Genomic DNA, 22027 nt, shown 5'->3' with positions numbered 1-22027 from the left:
TTTCTTGGCCGACGCTTCCTAAGCATGGGCCAAACCCTTCTTTTTTAAAATTTAACTCTTCTATGGCGACGTTTTCAAGCGTTGTCCTAGGCCAAACCTATGGCGACGTTTGCATAAACGTCGCCATTTGCAGGTCTAGGCCGACGCTTTTCATAAGCGATGCCCCGACCTATGCTTACCAGACATGGGGCGATGTTTTCGAAAACGTCACCAATAACATCATGAGGCTTTTGGCAACGCCTATAAGCGTCGCTTAAAGCCCCAAAAACGTTGTGATTGGTCCTTTTTATTGTAATGTTTATTGTAAATGGTTAGCCCTATCGATATATGATATGTCCAATCTCAACATGGCACATGCTCACTTGCATCTATTGTACATGCACGTGGACGTATAAAACCTCGCGTCTCCATTTCCTTTAGATCTCGAGCTAGGCCCAGAGCTTCGATGGTGGCTCGACGCATTCTCGACCATATCCCATGGCCCAAGGCTACAGATCGGTCTAGTTGTCAGTGATTCCTCTTCCATGGTAGTCCGATCATACTCATGATGAATTCAATGTGCACGACACATAATCTTTTATACTGCGTTTGGTTTCAAAGTAGGATTTTAAAATCAGATTTTGATTTTGAAAAAGAGTGGTATAAATGAGACTCACTATTTGACTTTCTATGAGTTATTTTGTTTTGTTGTGAAAAAAGAGTGGTATAAATGAGACTCACTATTTGACTTTTTATGAGTTATTTTGTTTTGTTGTGAAAAAACACCATTTGATTTTGTATAAGTTATTTTGTTTTGTTATTGGTAGAATTAAGTTAAAGTATGATTTTAAAATCTTACTATGAAACAAAACAAGCCATTAGGATCTCTTATTGAATTCTCTGGTGTTCATGTGCCATCCTGTCTTCGGAGGGTTTCAACTTAGATATCTCAGGAGGATCACATTAGTTGGGCTCGAAATTGCCGACTTTCCTTAATATATATGGTGAGCTAAGTCGATACAAAACCTGTGCAAATATTAAAACAAGAAAAGAGCCAAGGAAAAGTTTGTTTGTTTCCCATGAAAGGAGTGTTATGGCATGGTAGGTAAGGTCATTGTTAGTAAGAGGCAATGTGGACAAGCCACGAAGAAAAGTGTACGACAAATGTGGGCCGTTGTGAATTTAAAAAGATAAAAATAAATTATATAATAAAAAAGATATAATGTAGAAGTGCATGCATGATATAATCTTTTGGTAACAAAAAAATCTTGAATTGAATTTTGTGGTCAGAATATTCGTATTTATTTATTAAATATTATGATTTCTGTATTATTATACCAAATTCATTAACTTTGCTTTTATAATGAAAAAAAAAATACATGAAAAATAATAAAAAATAAAAACAGGGATAAAAAGAAAGGTTGCATAAACAAACAAATAACACACCACATTGTCCAATCAAATTCACCAGACAAACAATGAGATTGGTTTCTATCATTAGTGACGATAAGAGAGAAAAGACAGGGGAGAGAGAGAGAGAGTGCGCGTGTGTCGATCGAAGAACAGCTTAGGCTTTTGAAGGGCAAACAGTTTCACCGGCGTAAATCTCGAAAGCTTTTATCTGCTCATCGTGTCATTGTCTAGATTCCCGGGATTCGATCCGGAAAAAGATTCCTTCGTGCACGGTAAAACTACAGTTGACGAAGGTTAAAAATATCGTGTTACGTAACGATAAACGGATAGCAATCTATGACTGTAACTATCCATTTCTCGAGAAGCATTCCTCATATCAGACTAGGGCAAATCAGAGAGTACATGCAGATATTTCATGCGGATTCCATACATTGTGATGCTGTTCAAGTTTCCTTGACAAGACGGAATAGCAAACGTAAGACAGTTATCAATCACATTAAAATTCTTTTTCTTAATCCATCTACATATCGATCTGTTTATAAATTAAGCTAAAAAAGAGTTCTAGGAGCTCTTTCGAGCCTCCATGCAGCATTCATAATGTTAAAAATATTTTTTTTAAAATTTTATTTGAGAAAAGAAATCTTATACGTTATATATTGAAAATTAAGAATTAGGTAATGGATTTCAATAATTGAATAGTCAGAATCGATAATAAGTTTTTAATTTAGGATTTATTTGTTTAAATTTTCTAAATTAGCCGGATTTTCAAATAGGTTACTCTTGCAATCAATGGCACTCTTTTTAAATGTGAACATGTAGAATTTCATATTCAACAATAAATTTATTTGTATGTAATTTACGAGTGATTCAATCATGTGAAAAAAACACTAGGAAAATTAATTTGACAATCATTTTTTGTCAGTACATATAAAATGTATTAAATTTAAGATTTTTTTTTACCGATTTCTAAATTAGGATATTTGAAGTAATAATTCCAATAATATTTTCTAGAAATCGTGATATTTCGAGTTATATTAATTTCTCTGTAACTTTGTTAACTATTGCTTTAGATTTAAAGATTGAGTAAACTGTATATATTAAAAATTTATACATCATGGGCCAAAATTTTCTTGTTCATCATTGAGGAGATTAATATAATACATAACTAGACAAAGGCCCGTACATATTGATTTTTTGAAAGTAACAAAACGATAACATTATCGATACATATGCAATATAATCTAAATGACTGATGTGAGAAATGTACTCATCCCATTGGTTGCTCCACTTAATAAGCAGTATAACTTGTAAAACTCATATGTTGTATTAAATATATATTATTAATATTTAGCCATTAACTACTATAGTACTTCAATTATTAAGTACTATGCATTAAATTTGTAAAATTTGTATGTTGTATTAAATTTGTAACGTCAACATATATACATTGGATGATACAATTTTGCCTCGAAAATATCAAAATATACAATAGTACTTTTTTGTTTCATAACTACTATTCACTTAAATTATTAAATCTTTGAACTTAACCCCAATAACTGTACTAAGTTACATCAAAATGACATAAAATAAAAACGTAGAAACTAACAACAATAACAATAACGTAGTCCACCACCACCAGATTCTATTTCCTACAGTAGCATTTGATGGATGTACCAATAACTAAGAAGTCCACAATTAACAAAATGAGGATAACAAATTTTAACCTTTCGCTCAGTAATTCGTCTATCACATATTCTTTTTTGTGCAAAGTCCTCGAGTGGTCTTGCAGAAACGATGATCTACAATTAAGAAAATTAAGAGAGCAATATATGTCCATCAAGTAGAAATAGAGGGAATACCATCCCCTGTACATATTGGTTTTATCCTCCATGAGTCAGTGACATTTTGGTTTGCTTAAGTTGAAAATTTTCAAATTTCCATAAGTTATGTGACTCCGCGACTTTTAGACTTCCAACAAGTTAGAGACTTCAGAATTATCATGACTAAGGTGACACCACAATATTGTTTATATATGTTGAGTCTTCAGTGGCGTAGTTCATCCTACGTAGCACCTCTTACGCATTGTATCGGCTTTTAATATTATATATAGATAAAAGAGATCATCTTCCGCTGCTAGGCGCGAGTTGTTTAAGCTAGTATTCATTTAAAAGAGAGTTTCAGGAAAAGTAGGATGCATTTAGAGCATGTCGTTAAAAAAGTGAGGGGGGGAGGTTGAAATAAATGAAACTTCAGGGAGGGAAATTCACGATTCCGAAGGTCGGCTTTGCCCTTTTTTGTGGAATGTGGATAATGACAGGTCATTCAGTTGAAATTTAACGCTCCGACGTTGCCTCTCAACTTTTTCCCCTTCTGAGACGCTGCGGCCTTTCAGCTTTTGATAAAGCTTTGCTATGATAAAAGTTGGATAATTTGCCTTTGCTCAATTCATACCCAAAAAAAAAAACTAATAATAAATAAATAAATAAATAATTGCCCTCCTGCATGAACGGATTGCTTTCACGTCCACTGTAAATTCGGCTACTAGTTGAAACGTTGGTTCCAGGAGAAGAGACTGTTTGGAATGAGAAGAAATTATTGGACAAATATTATTGTAGTAATAATTTTAGGGACTGAAGTAGTTAAAAAATAGGAAAAAAACCGCATGCAGTTTGGAGAAAAGTGGAAAATTTTATTGGGAAAATTGGCGAGATTTGTGGGAGGTTGGGGATCGTAGAAAGTTTTTGTAAAAAAAATAATTAATAATAAGATCAATCATAGGGAATTTCGAAAGCGGTTACAACATTAAATTTTGATTTAGTAATAATATTAGATAAATAAATCCAAGGATCAAGATCCTAGCTTTTTAATTGGTGGTAAAAACGAATTATATTTTGCCCATTCACTTCGATTCATTCTTTTATTTATATTATATTGTAGATTTGATTGTGCTTTCTGTAAATTGATGAACGAATTGCTTAGTATAGTTTAGATATTTGCTCACACATTAGCCATTGAATCGAGGTTATGGCGTGTGAAGGTCGAAAATTTATGTGGGTTTGACACCCATGACCGTGATCACGAGAGTTGTGACTGTAGCAATGAACGTAATATAATCCATGATTGTGACCGCATTGTGAAAAACGTGAAAAGTTACATTAGAATTATATAGAAAAATAATTATTTATTCTATAAGAAAAGTCATTTATCACATTCCATATTCAATTAAATAATTGAATAATCATAAAAGTTTTTTGGCGCATCACATGAAGTATTATAATCTATGCATTAAACTAACAATTCATAAAATTTAAACCACGTAAAAGTAAAATATACGGTTTTTACAAAAAAATAAAAAGGAGGAAAATCTACTACTACCGTATCAAATTATGTTGTAAAATCTACTATTGAATCCATAAAGGGTTTAGTGTTGTTATCGCCAGAATGGGAGCGTAGCACAGTAGCGCACGTTCTCACCTAGTCATCAAAATGTTTCGAGTTTAATCCTCATGTTGGATTTTCTGTATCTTTTTATTAGTTATTATAATTTTTATTTCATTGAATTAAACTCATAGGTACTCTTGTAACCAAAAATATTAGCGCCCAGTAAAACTAACAAATAATAATATCCATTGTAGGCTCTAACTTTATTTTATGTACTAATTTTATATAAATTTTTCTTCTCAGAATTTTGACAAAATACGTATATATCATATTGAAATAGCTGGTGTCCAAGAATCAATTACTTTTGCCCTTCAATTTATCGAATTTCTCGATTTCATTAATTTTGTCTAGGTCAAAAGAAAACTAGGTTTCTAATATATCCGGTTTAGAAGACCATGCAATGAGTGTTGCTTTAATTCAATCGAGTTGAACAGGCCAGTTGGGCCAGGTTTGAAAAGACTGATGTTCCCTGGTAGGGGAGAAGAGAGATTGGTAATGTCGCGCACTAGGAAGAACTTTGATTTCTATCAGGAGCGGAAATGGAAAAGGGCATAAGAAGAGGGGCCGAAACTAGAATTCCTGCGTGCGGGAGTGATTTGGTGGAGAATTGAAACAGTTGAGGGGCAGATGAGCAAATAAGCGAGGGTGTTGGGTTGGGGGAGGGGGGAAGAGAGAGACGGGGGAGGAATGTAAGTGGGCCCTGCTTGTGCAGCGGCAAAGGCGCAGGCCCATTTGAAATTGCCCCTCGCACTCCCAGCATTCCCCACTCTCAAACCGCTGCTTCTGCTCCACGCGCCTCTCTTTGTACTTCCCATTCTCTTCTTATTATAGGATGATTTATAATTTTACAATTACCATATTTTGCTTACAATAGCTAATTCCCATGGTCACGGATATAAAACTTAAAAATGGACAAACTTGGAGAAATGAGATTTGGTGCAATGATATAAGTCGCAGCCCGAAACCATGAGATATCCGATTCGATCCTCGTTAGTGGAATTTCCATACTCATTTATTTAGCTTTACTATTTCTATTCATGTATAAACCATATGCCTCCTTTATAACCGAAAAAAATGAACAAATCCGATATTGCCTTACTAGAGAATTTACCAGTGATGAATCGGCAATTGACAACAATAATTGGATAATTGTATTACATTTTGCTAAAAGAATGAGTTTTTTACAATAAATTTATATCAATATTTATAGATTGTTAACTGGTTCATTTTTTCTTTTCTTCAAAAGTTATTTTCATATATCCTTACTCTGCCTAATTTTCCTACAAGTGCTTTTTCGTTGAAAAGTTTCTTATAATTCTATCAACATGTCAATAGAATCCATTTAATGTTTGACTCTATAAATTACTATAATTTTATACAAGCATAATCAACATGAATTTAAACACTATATATTTTCATATAGAAACTTTTTACTTTTAATTCTTTCAATTTATTTTCGTCATCAAATACGATAATATAGTTCACGTATTTGATCATTTGAATTATGAAAGAATAATATTGATGATTATATTGGAATAGTCGTATATAGTCTATTTCAAAAAGTTCAAATATTTTCAAATTCAGTATAATTTGAATGAAATATAATTTTATCTCGAAAAACTCCAAGTCATGCACGACTTGATTTCCCCCTAGTTTTTTTTACAAGGGGATGGAGTATAATTGGTGATGATGGACCACGCGCTGGAGGAATCGAGTGAGAAAGGTATCTTTACAATGAATATGAAAGAAAAAGAAAATAAATGAATAATAATAATAATAATAATAATAATAATAATAATAATAATAATAAGTATAATAGATAAAAGAGAAGGGAAAAGGACAAAATGAGTGATGAGACGTGAGATACAAAAAGAAGGGAACACTGGTGGGCTGGGCCTGGGCTCAGGTCTGACTTACTCCCCGTCAGTCTCAGTCCACTGAATTGTCCTTCCTTCAGACCTAACCATTGCATTTGCTTCCTTCCTAAACTTCCCATTTTGACCCCCACAATGTAATTTTTTTTTTCCTTTTTATAAAGAATGTATATAAATATAATATAATATAATAAAAATTTTAATAATTAATAAAATGATACGAGTAATTTCAATTAATATCAAATCTAAAATCTCTTGATTATCAAAGAGGACATGCAATTGTGCTACACCATTTTTTATCGATGTAAATTACTTTTCCCTCCAATATATATATATATATAGACATAAAGACAACAAACTTTAAGGAGGCATTTCGTATGGTATTATCAAATTGCAGTGAATTTAAAGATTATATAAGAAAATTTAATTATAAAATCATTTCCCTTAGATTATATGTTTTCCTTAGATTATATGTTGAAATCTATAATTGTTATATTTGATAAGCATATTATATTTGAGTGTTAGTGTAATAGATCATCCATTTTTATATAGATAAGATGAGAGTTGTTTATAATTTAATTGTAATTTGAGAATTTCATATGTTTTGGATGTAAAGTTTTAGTAAACTACAGTTGTAAAATTTTAACTCGGCAAAATGCTTACAATAGTTAATTTTACAGCTAAATGCTGCAATATTGTTCACCAAAAAAAATGCTACAATTTTTTTTATGGAAAGTTCATATTTTACCGGGAAAATTCTAACTTTACAGTGAACCATACACACTCCAATTATAGACAATCTCAATTTATATTTAATGGACCAACCAAGAAATGGTGGTAAAATAGAAAAATAAAAAGCTACTCTTGAGTCTTGATGTGAGATGTTTTTGATAAGATTAATGATAGCCCAAAAATTCCGATACATATTGCACCTTTTTACCAGTGGCGCGTGCTACGTTCAATCCTTTACCGGTTTTCTCTCGCCGAATCTCTTCTTCTAAACAACTGTATTTTCTGCGCTGGACTTATAATGAGGGGAAGAGTTTTTAGAATGACTCATATGGAAAATGCATTAGTTTTCCTGTATAGGTTTCCATAAGAGGCTGTAGTTGATGTTGTTTTGTTCTATTTTGATTTCTATCATCATGGTGGGTGCAGAAAGATCTTAGTTGTGAGAACAGAGAGTAAACAAGTTGTTTAATCAATCAATTGTTTGTTGTTCCAACTATTAAAAAAAATTTAAAATAAATAAAAAATTTAAAAAATCTAACTTTTATTGCATTCAACGAAAACCGACCTTTCTGTCTAGGTGGAGGGCCCCCCCTCACTACCTCAAATCACACGAAAATTAGAAAGGCAAAAAAGAAAGGCGCCAAGAAAAAAAAGAAAAAAGACAAAAGAAAAAAAAATGAGGAACTGTGAAGGCATGAAAGAAAAGGCCAAGACAACCGAGCAACAGGAAAGTGTGTAGGGTTGGGGATTTAGCATGAACTTTCTATCGTATATTGAATTTTCTAGTATTTCTCTTCTTTGGTGAGTTCGATGTAAATCATGTTCAAGATATGATAAAAAGTGCCTTAACTTTCTACCTTCTACTGCCCTATCCGATCGGCGGATTACCCCCTCAATAGCGACACTAATGGCATAGCGGCTGCGTCCTCTCTCGCCTCTTGTTCGACTTTCCACTCCTTAGATGGTGACTTCTATTCTACGGACAACCGCTACTGCACCAGCTATGGAATCCCTACTCTTCACTACAAAGGATCAGACACCTAGCACAATTGATCGTACCGGTCTCTTGTACAGTAGGCCATTTGTGGCTACGCTATTCTTTTATTAGTTTTTACAAGTTTCGACTCCTTGACTACATTCGTTGGTATGAACTGATCAAGGAAGTTTAGTACTTTGATTTGATAGTCTAGCTGATCTTGTTGGGCCGGTTTCTCTCCTATATGGAAAATGGTGAGTGCGGGTGTTGAAAGTAATCCCACATGGAAAAGTTGAGAGGAAATTCATAGGTTTATAAGAGATAATGGTCTAGCAACCCATTTGCTTAAGCTTTTGGGTTGCGGATGGGCCCGAGTCTAAAGTAGACCTGTGGTTTTTCCCAACAAGTGGTATCAGAGCCCAAGGTAATGATCCTAGGGAAGTACACACGCTATGCGTGGAAACCCACACCGCACCAAGGTTCGAGTGTGGAACTCGTGGCTAGTAAAGAGCCTAACAATTGGTATCCGAGTCCGGAAGTGGAAGCCCGGCTCGAAGTCCTCCATATAGTCGAGAAGAGGGGGAATTGTTGGGCCGGTTTCTCTCCTATATGGAAAATGGTGAGTGCGGGTGTTGGAAATAATCCCACATGGAAAAGTTGAGAGGAAATTCATAGGTTTATAAGAGATAATGGTCTAGCAACCCATTGCCTTAAGCTTTTGGGTTGCGGATGGGCCCGAGTCCAAAGTAGACCTGTGGTTTTTACCTAACAGATCTTGATTAGTTAGGTTGTTGCAGGTTTGAACCGATCAAAGAAATGTTACTGAATTAGTTTGAATGTCTGGGGGATTGAGCTGTTTAAGAAATGGTTATTTGAATTGATCTAGAGGTGTGATATGTGAAAGATTCCTGCGCCGGGTACTGATTCAAGATTCTTTTTTTCTCTGCTTCTCTGTGTAACAGTCTCTGTATGGATTGCGCTATGTTCCACTTCCCGATTTTCACTGTGATCCATATAGAGAGTGTAATCTCAAGAGGTTGGGAATATTTACAGCAACCAGAAGGATTTCTACGATTGTACATAGGTCTATCTGATGTGCTTTATCGTATGTTTGCAGTGATTTAGGTGGATCTGTTGTATTTACTGTCTCTATAATGTACCTTCTTGAACATATTTTCTTGAATCCGTTTTTTTCATTAATAGACATTCATTGATTATCAAGAAAAAAAGAAGTGCTCTAACTTTCTTTCACTGGGAAATATATAAACGATCGGAATATATACGTATTTGATTAAATCAATGAGAGATGTACGAGTAAGATACCTCGGCGATACCATGTCGTGTATCTCAACTGCTAATCCCCGATAATATCAATAAAGGTGTCAATAGTTTCTCTCGATAAGTTTCACCTGGACAAAAGAATTCCGCCAATGCCTTCAAAGACATTTTCTAATTCTATGACTACTTCATGATTTAGAAAAACCGTTAATATTAATTAATTTGAGAAAGATCATAAATCATCTTACTCATAATGATATCACAAACAAAAGATAAAATCGCATAACAGTTGATAATACTTACTCACATGGTTACCGTCATTTTATTTGTATATTGCGATTTTATAATTTTTTTTCATTGTACACTTAGCATGACTACCACAAGAAAATGAAAAGTTAAATGAAGAAATACAAATAAATTTATTAGCTAAAATAGAACTTAAAATCTCTTGATTTTAAATCGAAACAAGTAGGTAACAGTAATGACGACCTTGTTGCTTCTCGCTATGCAACGTGAACGTATCTTGTATTTTTAAACTGCTGTCACGTTTGTTGATTGGTGATTTATATTGTATGGTTACCCTATAGTTATTTTTTTTTATCTATTTATTTATAATTTCCCATCTATTGAAATTATCGGGTGGGTTTGTACTGTCTTTGGCTTGTCCCCTCACCCAACACACACATACAATCTCTCTCTCTCTCTCTCTCTCTCTGTCTATAGTCCAAAAAGCCATCACTACAACAATGGCTTTTATCACATTTGGTTTCAGCGCTTCAATCTGTCTGCTACCTTCCTCTGCTTCCTCCCTCTGCCCTCTCACAGTCTCAGCAGTGCCTGCCAAAATATTAAAACATGGGGGAGAAGGCGATGGAAATGGAATCCCACCACCTTCAACGACAATCATCCCTCCTACTCCTTATAATTTCCTTGGCTTCTCCGAACTCCTAGTGCTTGTCTTGTGCCCCTCAGATTCCTCCCAATCTCAGTCCCCTCGACTATAAATTTCCCCTTTCTTTTTTTTTTTTTGGGTTTGTTTCTTTCCCTCTGTTCATCTATCTCTGGGTCTGGGCTTCCTCCAAGTTCCCTCCTTTTTTGCTAAATGTGACACCCTTTTTCGTTGGAAAGAAGCTCTGGGTGTGCTGTGTATTAATGGAAATTGATCTGAACCATGCAATTAGTGAAGTAGCAGTGGAAAAGAACACCCTTTGCAGCAGCAGCAGCAATGGAGCTGGGGACTGTTCTTCTTCCTCCTGTTCCTCAAATTCATCAACACCACCACCACCTGTCTCTTCTCCTTCTTCCTCCTCTTCCTCGTCTTCTTCTTCCATCTTCTCGGAGCTCTGGCATGCCTGTGCTGGCCCACTGGCTACCCTCCCCAAGAAAGGGAGTGTTGTGGTTTACTTCCCGCAGGGCCACTTGGAGCAGTGCGCAGCTTCATCTTCCTCCCCAGCAGCTTCTCTGGAATTCCGAGGCTCTGATCTTCTGCAGCCTCAAATCTTTTGCAGGGTTATGAATGTCCAATTGCTGGTGAGTTCTTCACTTTTTTTTTTTTGTCTTTTTGCTTGCTTTCTTCCTTTGAGCCTTCTTTTCTCTCATATTTTATGATTTTTGTTAGGCTAATAAGGAAAATGATGAGGTCTACACGAGGGTTACTCTGCTACCTCAGCCACCAGAGGTATGAATAAATTTCACGGCCTTATATTTTATTATGGAATGGATGGAGGGAAAGATGCTATGTGTTAGAGCTCAATGCAATGTCTATAACTGCATATCTTTGCTCAGATGATCATTTCTGATAATTTGGGTATTAGAATCTCTTAAAGCAATTTATGAATCATAGACAGTTGTATGTATACCTGGAACACGTCGATAATTGTTAGAATGAATGGCCCGATTGGCCTAATTGTTCGAAATTGGTTCATGGGAGATTTTATTTAGCTGTCGAGTCATCCCACTGTTAATCCAGCATGTGAGGGTCTTTTGGGGTGTTGTTCAGCTGTTGGGATTGAACTCGGAGGGCAGAGAGATGGTAGATTTGGAAGGAATTGAGGAAGGAGGAGGAGGATCTCCAGCATTAAGATCGACCCCGCATATGTTCTGCAAGACGCTCACAGCTTCCGATACAAGCACGCATGGTGGGTTCTCGGTCCCACGTAGAGCTGCCGAGGACTGCTTCCCTCCTTTGGTGATTATTTAGCCCTCCATCTACTTCCATGTTCAATCTACTTCTTTTACTCATAATGGCATTTTTTTTTCCTTTTGTTTTGTTTATTGTAGGATTATAAGCAGCTAAGGCCCTCTCAAGAACTCGTCGCGAAGGATCTCCATGGAGTGGAGTGGAGGTTTCGCCATATCTATAGAGGTATAATGTGACTAGAATTCCTTCTTTCTTCCATGAGGTCAAGTTCGTTATCTATTGTTACATTTAAATACCTGATGTTAAATTATAAGTTTGAAGGATTTTTACAATGATGTTTTGTTCAATGAGTAACTTATTTAATTTATTTGTTTCCATGTTTGCTCTTCCTCAGGTCAGCCTCGGAGACATTTGCTTACTACCGGATGGAGCATTTTTGTGAACCAAAAGAATCTCGTCTCAGGAGATGCGGTTCTCTTCCTGAGGTGCTTACAGAGTCGTAGTTGCTGTTTTATTATTCTCTATTAGGATCGAAACAAACAACAGGAATTCCTATACCCTTGCTAATGTATGCTATGGATCTTTTCAGAGGAGAAGATGGAGAATTGAGGTTGGGAGTAAGAAGAGCCCTTAGACCAAGAAATGGTCTTCCTAGTTCTGTCGTTGGACATCAGAACTCTCATTTGGCTATTCTCTCACCAGCAGCTAATGCCATATCGAGCAAAAGCACCTTTGATGTCTTCTACTCTCCCAGGTAATGTTAATTTTTTAAAGGAAACAGTAAGCAATTTATGGGTTATTTTATTGTGTATTCGTGCTCATTCAGTGATAAGTTCTGAAAAACTTGTAGAACATCAAGTGAACAATATTCAGCTAAGATTAATAATATAGAGAACCTAAAAGATAAGCTGAAAAGAGACAGTTAGGGAGCTTCTAAGTGAAAGTCATCTGACTATCTTTGGGTGTTCTTTTTATCAGGGCAAGCCATGCTGAATTTGTTGTCCCATATAAAAAGTACATAACGAGCATTACAAATCCCATATGCGTTGGGTCGAGATTCAAGATGAGATTTGACATGGATGATGCCCCAGACAGGAGGTACTGTGAATTTTCTTTATCTCATAATGGTCCCATATTACTTCTTTTTTGTTTTCCTCTCTCTCTCTCTCTCTCTCTCTCTCTCTGTTTTTTTTAAGTGCTTGATGATTTCCCATTCTAATCAATGTCTTTTTTCCTTTTGGTCTGACAAATCAATTAATTTTTCCTGGTGCTTAGGTGCACTGGTGTGGTGACCAGGATTGGGGACTTGGACCCGTACCAATGGCCCAAATCAAAATGGAGATGTTTATCGGTATGCACTTTACTACTTCTGTGGAAACAGTTGAGGATCGGCATTTTATCGTATAGTTTTCAATACTGTTATTTTTACTATACCAACATATAAGCTTTTCGTAGTCCGTGTTTTGTGAAAATCTCTCTCTTTGCCCTCATGGCATGTTTGAGTTTGCTGGAATGCAACTAACACAAAATAAATCTGACAGATGAAGGAATTTATCAAGAATGGAACTCAAGTGCCAATAGAATATTTAGTTTAAAGCAACTGAAAAAACAGAACTGGAATCTGCTTCTTTAAATAGAGGATTAGAACTCCTCCGAAGATAGGACTTCTGGTTAAAGCTGGTGATCCATAGGTGAACCACAGGAAGATCGATGCTTTAGCTCTAGAACCACAGGAAAAAAATTGATTTATTTGATTTTTTGAAGCATTTCTTAAGATGATCATCTATCTTATCTGAAAAGGACATATGCAGTATTTTCTCAAACACGAAAGATAACGTGTTAAATTCTGAGCAGGTCCGATGGGATGATGATATAATGAACAATCACCAAGAGCGAGTCTCGCCATGGGAAATTGATCCATCGGTTTCTCTCTCTGCGTTTAGCATTCAGTCCTCCCCAAGGCTGAAGAAACTGAGGAGTGGTCCCCAAATTACTCAGCCCAATGACCTCGTCCCTGGTAAAAGAAAGATATTCTGAGATACCTATATATAAAACCTTGTAAACTACACATTCTTTTGAGAACTCTAACTTGTCTTAGAACTGTTCTTTGGTTTCAGCAGGAGTGGTCAGGCTTTTAGACTTTGAGGAGTCTCTGAGATCCTCTAAGGTCTTGCAAGGTCAAGAAAATTTATGCTTTGCGTCCCCCTTCTTTGGAGGTGGTGCCATGAACCGTCCCGAAAAGGCTAATATCTGTGATAATATGATGGCAAAACCCCCAGTTTACCCCGGCTTTGTGGAATCAGCTGATAGATTCCCCAAGGTCTTGCAAGGTCAAGAAATATGCCCACTGAAGGCCTTAACGGACAACCCTGAGTTTTGTATTGGTTCTTGGGGAAACTCAAGTCCTGGGCTTCAGAATGTTTACTTCCCTTGGGGTGGTAGTCTTAAAGGGAGCTCATCAAATCCTTTAAACAGTTCCCTTTTGGCTAATATCCCAAGGGAGATTTCCTCTGCTAGATCTCCATATATTCCTATTAGGGATGAGATCAGAAGGGGAAACGTAGAAACTGAGGCTGCGCATGCAGAGAGTATCATAACTCCTCCTACTTCAAGGGAAAAGGAAGGAACTCGGAAGAATGAAAGTTTTAATGGTGGTTTTAGTGGATGTAAGCTATTTGGTTTTCCACTAGCCTTAGAAGCGCCTTCACCTTCTCCTTCTCCTACCCCACAAGCATCTGGTAAGAGAAGTTGTACAAAGGTATAATATTTTCTTTGGCATCAAAATTTTGGCTGTGTATGGCTCTAGTTGATGATAGTTGGGATATATTTCCCATCATATAATCTTATAAAGAAAATGGAAAGAATTTAGTAAACTTGAGTTGAATAGTACTTTAAAGACTTGTCGGATGATAAAATATAGATTGTCAAACGCATTTCATGCATTCTTTTTTTTCCCTTCCTTTTCCATTGTTCTCTTTCTTTACAAGAAGAGACAAACGAAATATACTTGCAAGATCAAATCCTGACATCTATAATTTTTTTTGACTGACATAATAATATTACACGAATTGGTGAAGGTTCATAAGCAAGGGAGTTTGGTGGGAAGAGCTATTGATCTCTCAAGATTGAATAATTATAAAGATCTGCTGAATGAGCTAGAATGGCTCTTTAGCATGGAGGGCTTGTTGAGAGACCCTGAGAAAGGCTGGCGAGTCCTCTATACTGACAGTGAGAATGATGTTATGGTTGTCGGAGACGACCCATGGCAGTAAGTTGTTCACTCTATGTAAATTGCCGGTTGCTTGCGTGGTACTGGAGAACTGAGAAGTCCTCTTGAGCTTTTCACTTTCCTTTTCACTTTCTTTGTTTTCCAAGAAGAGGAATATGGAAAACTCAAAGATTTCTCCCACTTCTACGAACCAATCAAGGCAAATCCCAGTATTTTTCACATCTAATTTTCATCATAGAAGTGGATATTTGACTATTTTCCGGTTATGTTGGGTTGAATTTTGCAGTATTTTTGTTATATATATTTTTTTATAAGGTTTGGCCTCTTTGTCAATGCGTTTTGCAGTGAGTTCTGTGAAGTGGTATGTAAAATCCACATATACACCCAAGAAGAAGTGGAGAAGATGACCAGTGGGGGGTTGATCAGTGATGATACTCAGAGCTGTTTGGATCAGTCGCCTGTGACTGTTGAACCGTCCAAGTCTTCTTCGGTGGGGCAACCTGATTCTTCCCCAACTCTTTGCCGTTCAGGTTTAGAAGTCTAAGGTCCTCGTACGGACGCTTCTCATGTTAGTATACTCGGGACTTCAATAGACCTCTGTCCCGGGACTTACTGTCTATCCATCTTAATATGTAAGTGCATTGAGATATCATAAACTTTTTGGTAATATGCTACCAGCGTACCACTGGCAGTGGAGCTCCCCCTGCTTATTGCAATGATGAAGTTTAGCATGCATTTATTTTCTTATCTGTTCAATGGGGCCAGCCGTATTTAAGAAATTAAATCGGAAGATTATACAACACACAAAGATGATAAATTTAAGGCCCGGGGACCTCTGCAAAGTACGAAATAGGGTCAGTTCTGAGGGGAGTTATGACCTTCCAGTCTTCGCTTGGAAACTGAACTCGATGGCAATAAACATTTGGGATCGGATCCAAGATTCGGGTATTGCTCGATATGTGATTGTTATCTCAGTTACGAAAAGAAACATCAAGATCGGAACAAGTTGAAAAGCACTATCGTCACTATAATTGATTGGGCTGTACTCCAGTAAGCACAATGTACATCAGGGCTTGTATTTTCATTTGGAAAGAGATTTTTGATGATATTGAAAAGAAGAAAGCGGGCCTTCTCATTATTGCTCCTTGAAGAGTTCTCGGCCAATAATCATTTTCCTAATCTCGCTCGTCCCAGCCCCGATCTCATATAATTTAGCGTCCCGAAGAAGTCGGCCAGTTGGGTATTCATTCACATAGCCGTTACCACCTAGACACTGTATAGCCTGCAATTTGCATTAAACAGATACCAGGACGATATCAGCATGTCTGAAAGCCTATATAACGACATTAATATAAAGATGGATTTTGGTTTGATTAACCGAATGAGATAATAAAATGGGGAGAGAGAAGCACGGAAGAATAGCGTCACCTGCAGAGCAACTTGGGTAGCTCTTTCAGCTGCAGTCAGTATTACTCCAGCACAGTCCTGGAAGTAATCACGGAATCGTAATTTCAAACAACTAAAAATGCTCAATGAGTTGCTAAAATGTGATTTATGATTGCAGACATCGTGCTTACTCTGAACAACCATAACAAGTAACTCAGGACCAAAGATCATTGATTAGACAAATGACATTATAACAAAATGATGAAATAGAGCACAAATTCGGAAGTATGACAGAAAGAGAATGAATGCCCACCTTAGGGTCAATTCTTCCACCGTCACAGTTTCTTGCTACAGAATACACATAAGACCTGAAGAGCATATGTAGACCCTCAAGTAAAGCTCCATGAACATCAATTACATGGAATTTATAATATTGACGAATAGAATACTGCACCTTGAAGATTGCAAGGAAGTATAAATGTCTGCAATTTTCCCCTGCAACCACAGGTTTGAGATACAGAATATTTCAGATAAGCATTCATTATCAAAATGAACGAGAAGAGAGCTGAGAATAATAAACCTGCATGAACTGGAATTCCCCAATTGGGCGGCCAAACTGTTCTCTTTGCCGCACATAAGGAAGAACAACATCGAGACATGCCTGCATGATCCCTAGAGGCCCTGCTGCTAAAACAAGCCTCTCCAAATCCAACCCCGACATCATTACATACGCTCCTACAAGAGGAAGAAGGTGAAGGGAACATCAAGAATCATTGTACCAGAACAGCAGGCAGTAAGATTTCTAGCCTCGCATCACATATATGTTGTTTTTCTACCTCGCATGGGATCCTCTATAGCTGTCTTTCAGATGCATTAGGATGAATAATTTGAAGGAAACTTGAAGGTTTTTGTGGACAACAATCAACTCTTATAGAGTTGATCATGAGAATATATTGGAGACAACAACTCAATTATTACGCATTCCAAATGGAAAATGATTAAATGTTGAGGTTAATTGCATTGAACTCTAGAGGATGTTTATCTACAGAATTCTTTTATAAAGACCCAGCAAATTTCTGAAAACTGACTGCCAAGCAGATATGTAGAATCAGGAAGGTCTCTCCTTAAGCACGTAGTGTTGCAATAATTCAAGTTATGAAATCCCTCTTGGTCTTGCAGAGATATGGATTCAATGAGAAGTACCTTTCCCTTCCTGCCCAAGAACATTTTCCTCTGGGACGAAGCAATTCTCAAAGACAAGCTCACATCTGCAAAAGATAAACAACAGGTGTAAGAAGATACAAGAGTAGCAGAAAGTGGGTGATTCGTCTCTAGGATATTGAAAAGAGTTGCTCCCTTACGTGTCACTTCCACGCATTCCGAGTTTGTCCAACTTCTGGGCTGTGCTGAAACTGCAATCACAGATCAAAATCTCCAGATATCAATCAGTCATATGCTTTGATAAACTTGAAAGACATCAGTTATGATCAGTAATGCCATCACAAACAAGTACCCAGGCATTCCTTTCTCAATGATAAATGCAGTGATCCCTTTTGATCCAGCTGTAATGTCCGTTTTCGCATAAACGACCTGACCAATTTGAATGCAAAAATCATAACTGAGTAACAGTACTCAACAGAATTATTAAGCCAACGATACAACCAAAAGAAATAACAAGTTTAGTTGCATATTTCATCATTTTTAAGCCAATAAAGTGAATGAGTAGCATACCAATGTCTGGGCAACAGGGCCATTCGTACACCACATCTTGTTCCCATTAATAACATAGCCTCCATCTACACGATCTGCCTTGCATTTCATGCTAACAACATCGGACCCGGCTGAACAAAAATATAAGAGATTTTCATTAGACGGAAAGGCAAAAAGATAATCCTCAAGGTTCTCAACTAGATACAAGTGAAACAGTTGTTTGGAAAGTTACCATTGGGCTCACTCATTGCGAGAGCTCCTACATGCTCGCCACTGATAAGCTTCACATTAAGAAGGAAGAAAATTAGCTTAACTGACTCAATAAACAGTGACTTGAGATAAGCATAAGAATAAACAGAGTGACTAAAGACCAATTTGTGCTTTCAATTTTTCTCACTGGGTGAAAAATATGGAAGGCTATAGAGGATTGTTGGATATTAAACTAATCAAATTTTCTTGTCACCCAAAAGGGACTGAGGATCCATCAACCAATTATGTCAACGTGACTTCATTTAACCGGAAATTAGCAAACTCAGAGGGACGAAATCACAAGGGAGACAAGCCCTAAGAAATGATAGCAGCATATTCATATATTTAATATAGACAACATTTGGACTCGTGGAATTTCACTGTTTCATGAAGATATCAGGAATCATGCACGGAGAGGATCACTGTTACTGTAAGGTACATAACAGAACTAGAACCTTTGGCAAGTACTTCTCTTTCTGGGCAGGACTTCCATTCCTAACCTGCAAAACCATAATAGTTAGGTTAATCCACGATAATAAAGGCCAGAATTTCTGGCAAACAACACTCTGTTTGTATTGTTTACCAGTTGATTAATGCACAAGTTAGAATGAGCCCCATAGGAGAGTCCTACAGACCCTGAAGCACGACTGATTTCTTCCATCGCGATGCAGTGATACAAGTACCCAAGACCAAGTCCTCCATATTCCTCTGCACAAAATGAATAATTATCTTGATGATGGTAGTGCAAAATCAAAGAAGTTAAAAAGATCTAGATGAATGATGAACTAAAGTCACTAGATCTAATTGTATGTATTGAATGATGCAGGAACAATACAAAGATAAGAGCAAGAGCAATCAATAGGGATGTCCGGAAAACTTTTTCGCTATTTTGAGAGAAACCGAAAATGCAGCACGAAAAAGTGGAATTTTATCCATATGAAAAAGTAAAAACTTCAAAGAGGAACTCTAGATGCAATTGTATATCCACTGTGACAATCCAAAAGCACCAATATCAGGACATTAGATTTTAAACACAGGATAGATTCAACCGTGGCTACTTTCAATCAGTGGCAGCCTTACCTGGTGCAGTAATTCCATGGAGACTGAAATCTCCCATGCTTTTCCACAAGTTAACATCCTGCAACGACAAAATGGCACCGATTAGGCAAATAAATGGCAACCAAGAAAAAAGGAAAGAAAATGATGGTTACACAAAAACCCATTTGCATATCAACCTTTGGGAAAGAATTGGTTTCATCGATCTTCGATGCATGAGGGGCAATATTCTCTTGTGCAAATTGTGCGACGCTCTCTTTGAACTGCAAGCCATCGAAGGGAATGGAATTACCGCAAGAGAAATCAACACACCGTTCCAGTTCGGCGTTCGATCCAAAAGCACAAGGTAGAACTAGAATCAAAGAATGGACTATCATAACGGCCAAGTATGATACCAAAATTCGCAACAGATTAATTGTTCAAAACTTTCCGCCTTGTGATCTTCAATAGATTAATCAATCCAGATATACCCCCTGGCTGCTTACAGTAAATATGCAGTCTTATCACCGCCCAGAGGAAGAGTCTTTATCAGCTTTAAGCTACAACCCATCTCAATATCTTTTATCCGTGTTATGTTCCATTGATCAAGAACCCCGGAAGTACAGAAGTGAAACCACAAAAACACACTTGGAAAGGAGTTCCTTTTCCTTTCTGAAACAGATGATTAAGCAATGGATCTGACTAACAGCAAAAATTGCCGACCCAGCAAGAACAGACGAGCAGTTTAATGGAGGGGAATTGGGAATGGACCTGAAGCTGGGTGTCGTCGAAGAGCAAGGAGGTGGAGAGGGAGGCCCGCTGCAGCTTGTTCTTGACGGAGGAGCCACTCAGTAAACACCTCCTTGCCGAGTACAGCATCTGCATATCCACAGAGAGAGAGAGAGATGGGAGAACGGGAAGGGGGAACAAATTTATGAGCACGGTCCGGTCATATGTTAAGGTAAGATGATGAAGATGACGACGCTGCTGTCATTTATGCTTGGGAAGTTCATCAATGGGATGGGGTCCTATCCGTGACCATGATGATACTAATATTTTGAGTGCAAGTACAGCCCATTACTCTTACATGATGTGACATGGAAGATTGCACTATACAATCAAGATGAATTATTTTAAGTTTACTATATCGAATTCTCATCTGAATCCTTAATAAATTATTAACTGATAATATAAACTATACGTAATTCAGAGTAAATTATATAAATTTCAATATAAGCTATATAAAGTTTGAAGTAACTCGTATCAATCTCGGGAAATTTTACATAATCTTTTTCATAAATTATTTGATTTTACTTGATTGTATAGTGCAATAATTTTGGTAAATTATATGATATCTGAAAATTCAACGAGCCCCAACTAATTTAATTTGAGATGGATTGGCTCATCAAGAGGTTAAAATTCTTCCAACATGTTTTCTCTTCATTCACAAATCTCGAATCCGAGACCTCATTTAAGGGAAGATAAATATTAAACCGCTTGAATCAACTCATATAGATAAAATAAAAATAAAAAGGTTAACTTTTAATCATCAACTGTTAATCCATTAGAAAGGTCTACTATATAGGGTTTTTACCTAAAATGACCAAATGTTTACTCGTTTTATCAAATCTATCATATACTTTTTTTTATCAGCTATATCCCATGGTTTACATTTTGCTTCAAATCTATCACGCCGTTATCTTTTTCGTCGACATCTAACGGTCGTGCTGACGTGGCGCCCACGTGGCAAGTGGGCCCCACTATCTCTCCACGTGTAACGTCAGCACGACCATTAGATGTCGACAGAAAAAATAATGCCGAGATAAATTTGATGCAAAATGTAAACCATGAGATATATCTGACAAAAAAAAACATATATAATAGATTTGACAAAACGGGTAAACCATGAGTCATTTGGGTAGAAACCCCTAAAATATACTCATCTTAATTATCATACTACTATCCTATATCTTTAAAAATAGACACTTCTTTTAATAAAAGAATTATTACTCAATTTAAAAAGGGCCTAAGCCTCAATGGGTAATAGGGCTCACAAAAAATGAGGCCTTGTTAGTAGCTAACCGCTTCAGTTGAGATCGCCAACCACCTCAAACAGGATGAGATGGCGACAGTGGCAGGTGCCCGCTCCCGATGAGCACCATGAGAAGTCAAAGCAGAAATTCATCTTCCAAGCATGGTAACTCACGTGACAAATCGAGGGGTAGATCAAAGTCGAAGACGAGGAAATGGGTCACTTGCTATCACTGTGGAAAAGATGAACACTACAAAAGGGAGTGTAGAGCTCTGAAGAGGAATCAAAATGGCAATGGTAAGAGTAAGAAGGAAGAAAGCACTACAGCAGTGGCATCTGATGGAGAGACCTACATTGTTTGTGATGAAGTTTATGTGAATCTCACGTGTCAGGACTCTACTTGGGTTACAGATACTGGTACCTCGTTTCATGTCACTCCTCATCGGGATTTCTTCTCATCTTACACTACCGGGGACTATGGTTATGTGAGAATGGGGAATGAATAGTCATGCAAGATTGTTGGTATTGATGATTTCTGTCTAAAGACCGAGCT

General features: G+C 36.9%; 2 protein-coding genes across 8 annotated transcripts; one reads left to right on the top strand and one right to left on the bottom strand.

The window, feature by feature from the left end:
• The first annotated feature begins 10378 nt into the window (after positions 1–10378).
• On the top strand, positions 10379–15811 carry LOC116199579 (auxin response factor 4-like). Of its 7 annotated transcripts, none has more exons than XM_031529980.1 (12): positions 10379–11223; positions 11312–11371; positions 11693–11881; positions 11974–12058; positions 12228–12318; positions 12423–12587; positions 12812–12931; positions 13109–13184; positions 13688–13850; positions 13951–14591; positions 14911–15101; positions 15408–15811. In XM_031529980.1, the coding sequence occupies exons 1-12, from the start codon at positions 10846–10848 to the stop codon at positions 15604–15606; spliced, it is 2358 nt and encodes a 785-aa protein (XP_031385840.1). In that variant the 5' UTR covers positions 10379–10845; the 3' UTR covers positions 15607–15811. The 7 variants fall into 7 exon arrangements, 5 of the variants coding, with proteins under 5 accessions (XP_031385840.1, XP_031385841.1, XP_031385842.1 ...); XR_004155568.1 differs by having other exon boundaries at positions 10846–11223; positions 14911–15261; XR_004155569.1 differs by having other exon boundaries at positions 10846–11223; positions 13951–14571; positions 15408–15428.
• A 247-nt stretch (positions 15812–16058) lies between these two features.
• LOC116199580 (isovaleryl-CoA dehydrogenase, mitochondrial) lies at positions 16059–20474 on the bottom strand. Its single transcript, XM_031529986.1, has 15 exons — positions 20214–20474; positions 19643–19726; positions 19488–19545; positions 18991–19115; positions 18863–18907; positions 18391–18439; positions 18180–18289; positions 17962–18038; positions 17810–17860; positions 17652–17716; positions 17029–17183; positions 16903–16943; positions 16762–16816; positions 16491–16547; positions 16059–16344 (listed from the first exon to the last, which is right to left on the bottom strand). Exons 1-15 carry the CDS (start codon positions 20325–20327, stop codon positions 16198–16200), a joined length of 1233 nt encoding a protein of 410 aa, XP_031385846.1. The 5' UTR covers positions 20328–20474; the 3' UTR covers positions 16059–16197.
• Positions 20475–22027: the final 1553 nt, after the last annotated feature.

This window comes from Punica granatum, chromosome 3 (assembly GCF_007655135.1).
Source record: "Punica granatum isolate Tunisia-2019 chromosome 3, ASM765513v2, whole genome shotgun sequence".
NCBI lineage: Eukaryota > Viridiplantae > Streptophyta > Magnoliopsida > Myrtales > Lythraceae > Punica > Punica granatum.
Note: the sequence above shows the minus strand (reverse complement) of the source record. Positions and strands in the feature narration are given on the sequence as shown.

Coding starts and splice junctions, on each gene's coding strand:
- LOC116199579 (XM_031529980.1), top strand. CDS start 10,846: ATGGAAATTGATCTGAACCATGCAATTAGTGAAGTAGCAGTGGAAAAG. Junction 11,224..11,311: donor TTATGAATGTCCAATTGCTG/GTGAGTTCTTCA, acceptor GATTTTTGTTAG/GCTAATAAGGAAAATGATGA. Junction 13,185..13,687: donor CAAAATGGAGATGTTTATCG/GTATGCACTTTA, acceptor AATTCTGAGCAG/GTCCGATGGGATGATGATAT.
- LOC116199580 (XM_031529986.1), bottom strand. CDS start 20,327: ATGCAGATGCTGTACTCGGCAAGGAGGTGTTTACTGAGTGGCTCCTCC. Junction 18,440..18,862: donor AAGAGAAGTACTTGCCAAAG/GTTCTAGTTCTG, acceptor CTTAATGTGAAG/CTTATCAGTGGCGAGCATGT. Junction 16,345..16,490: donor CTACCCAAGTTGCTCTGCAG/GTGACGCTATTC, acceptor TGCAAATTGCAG/GCTATACAGTGTCTAGGTGG.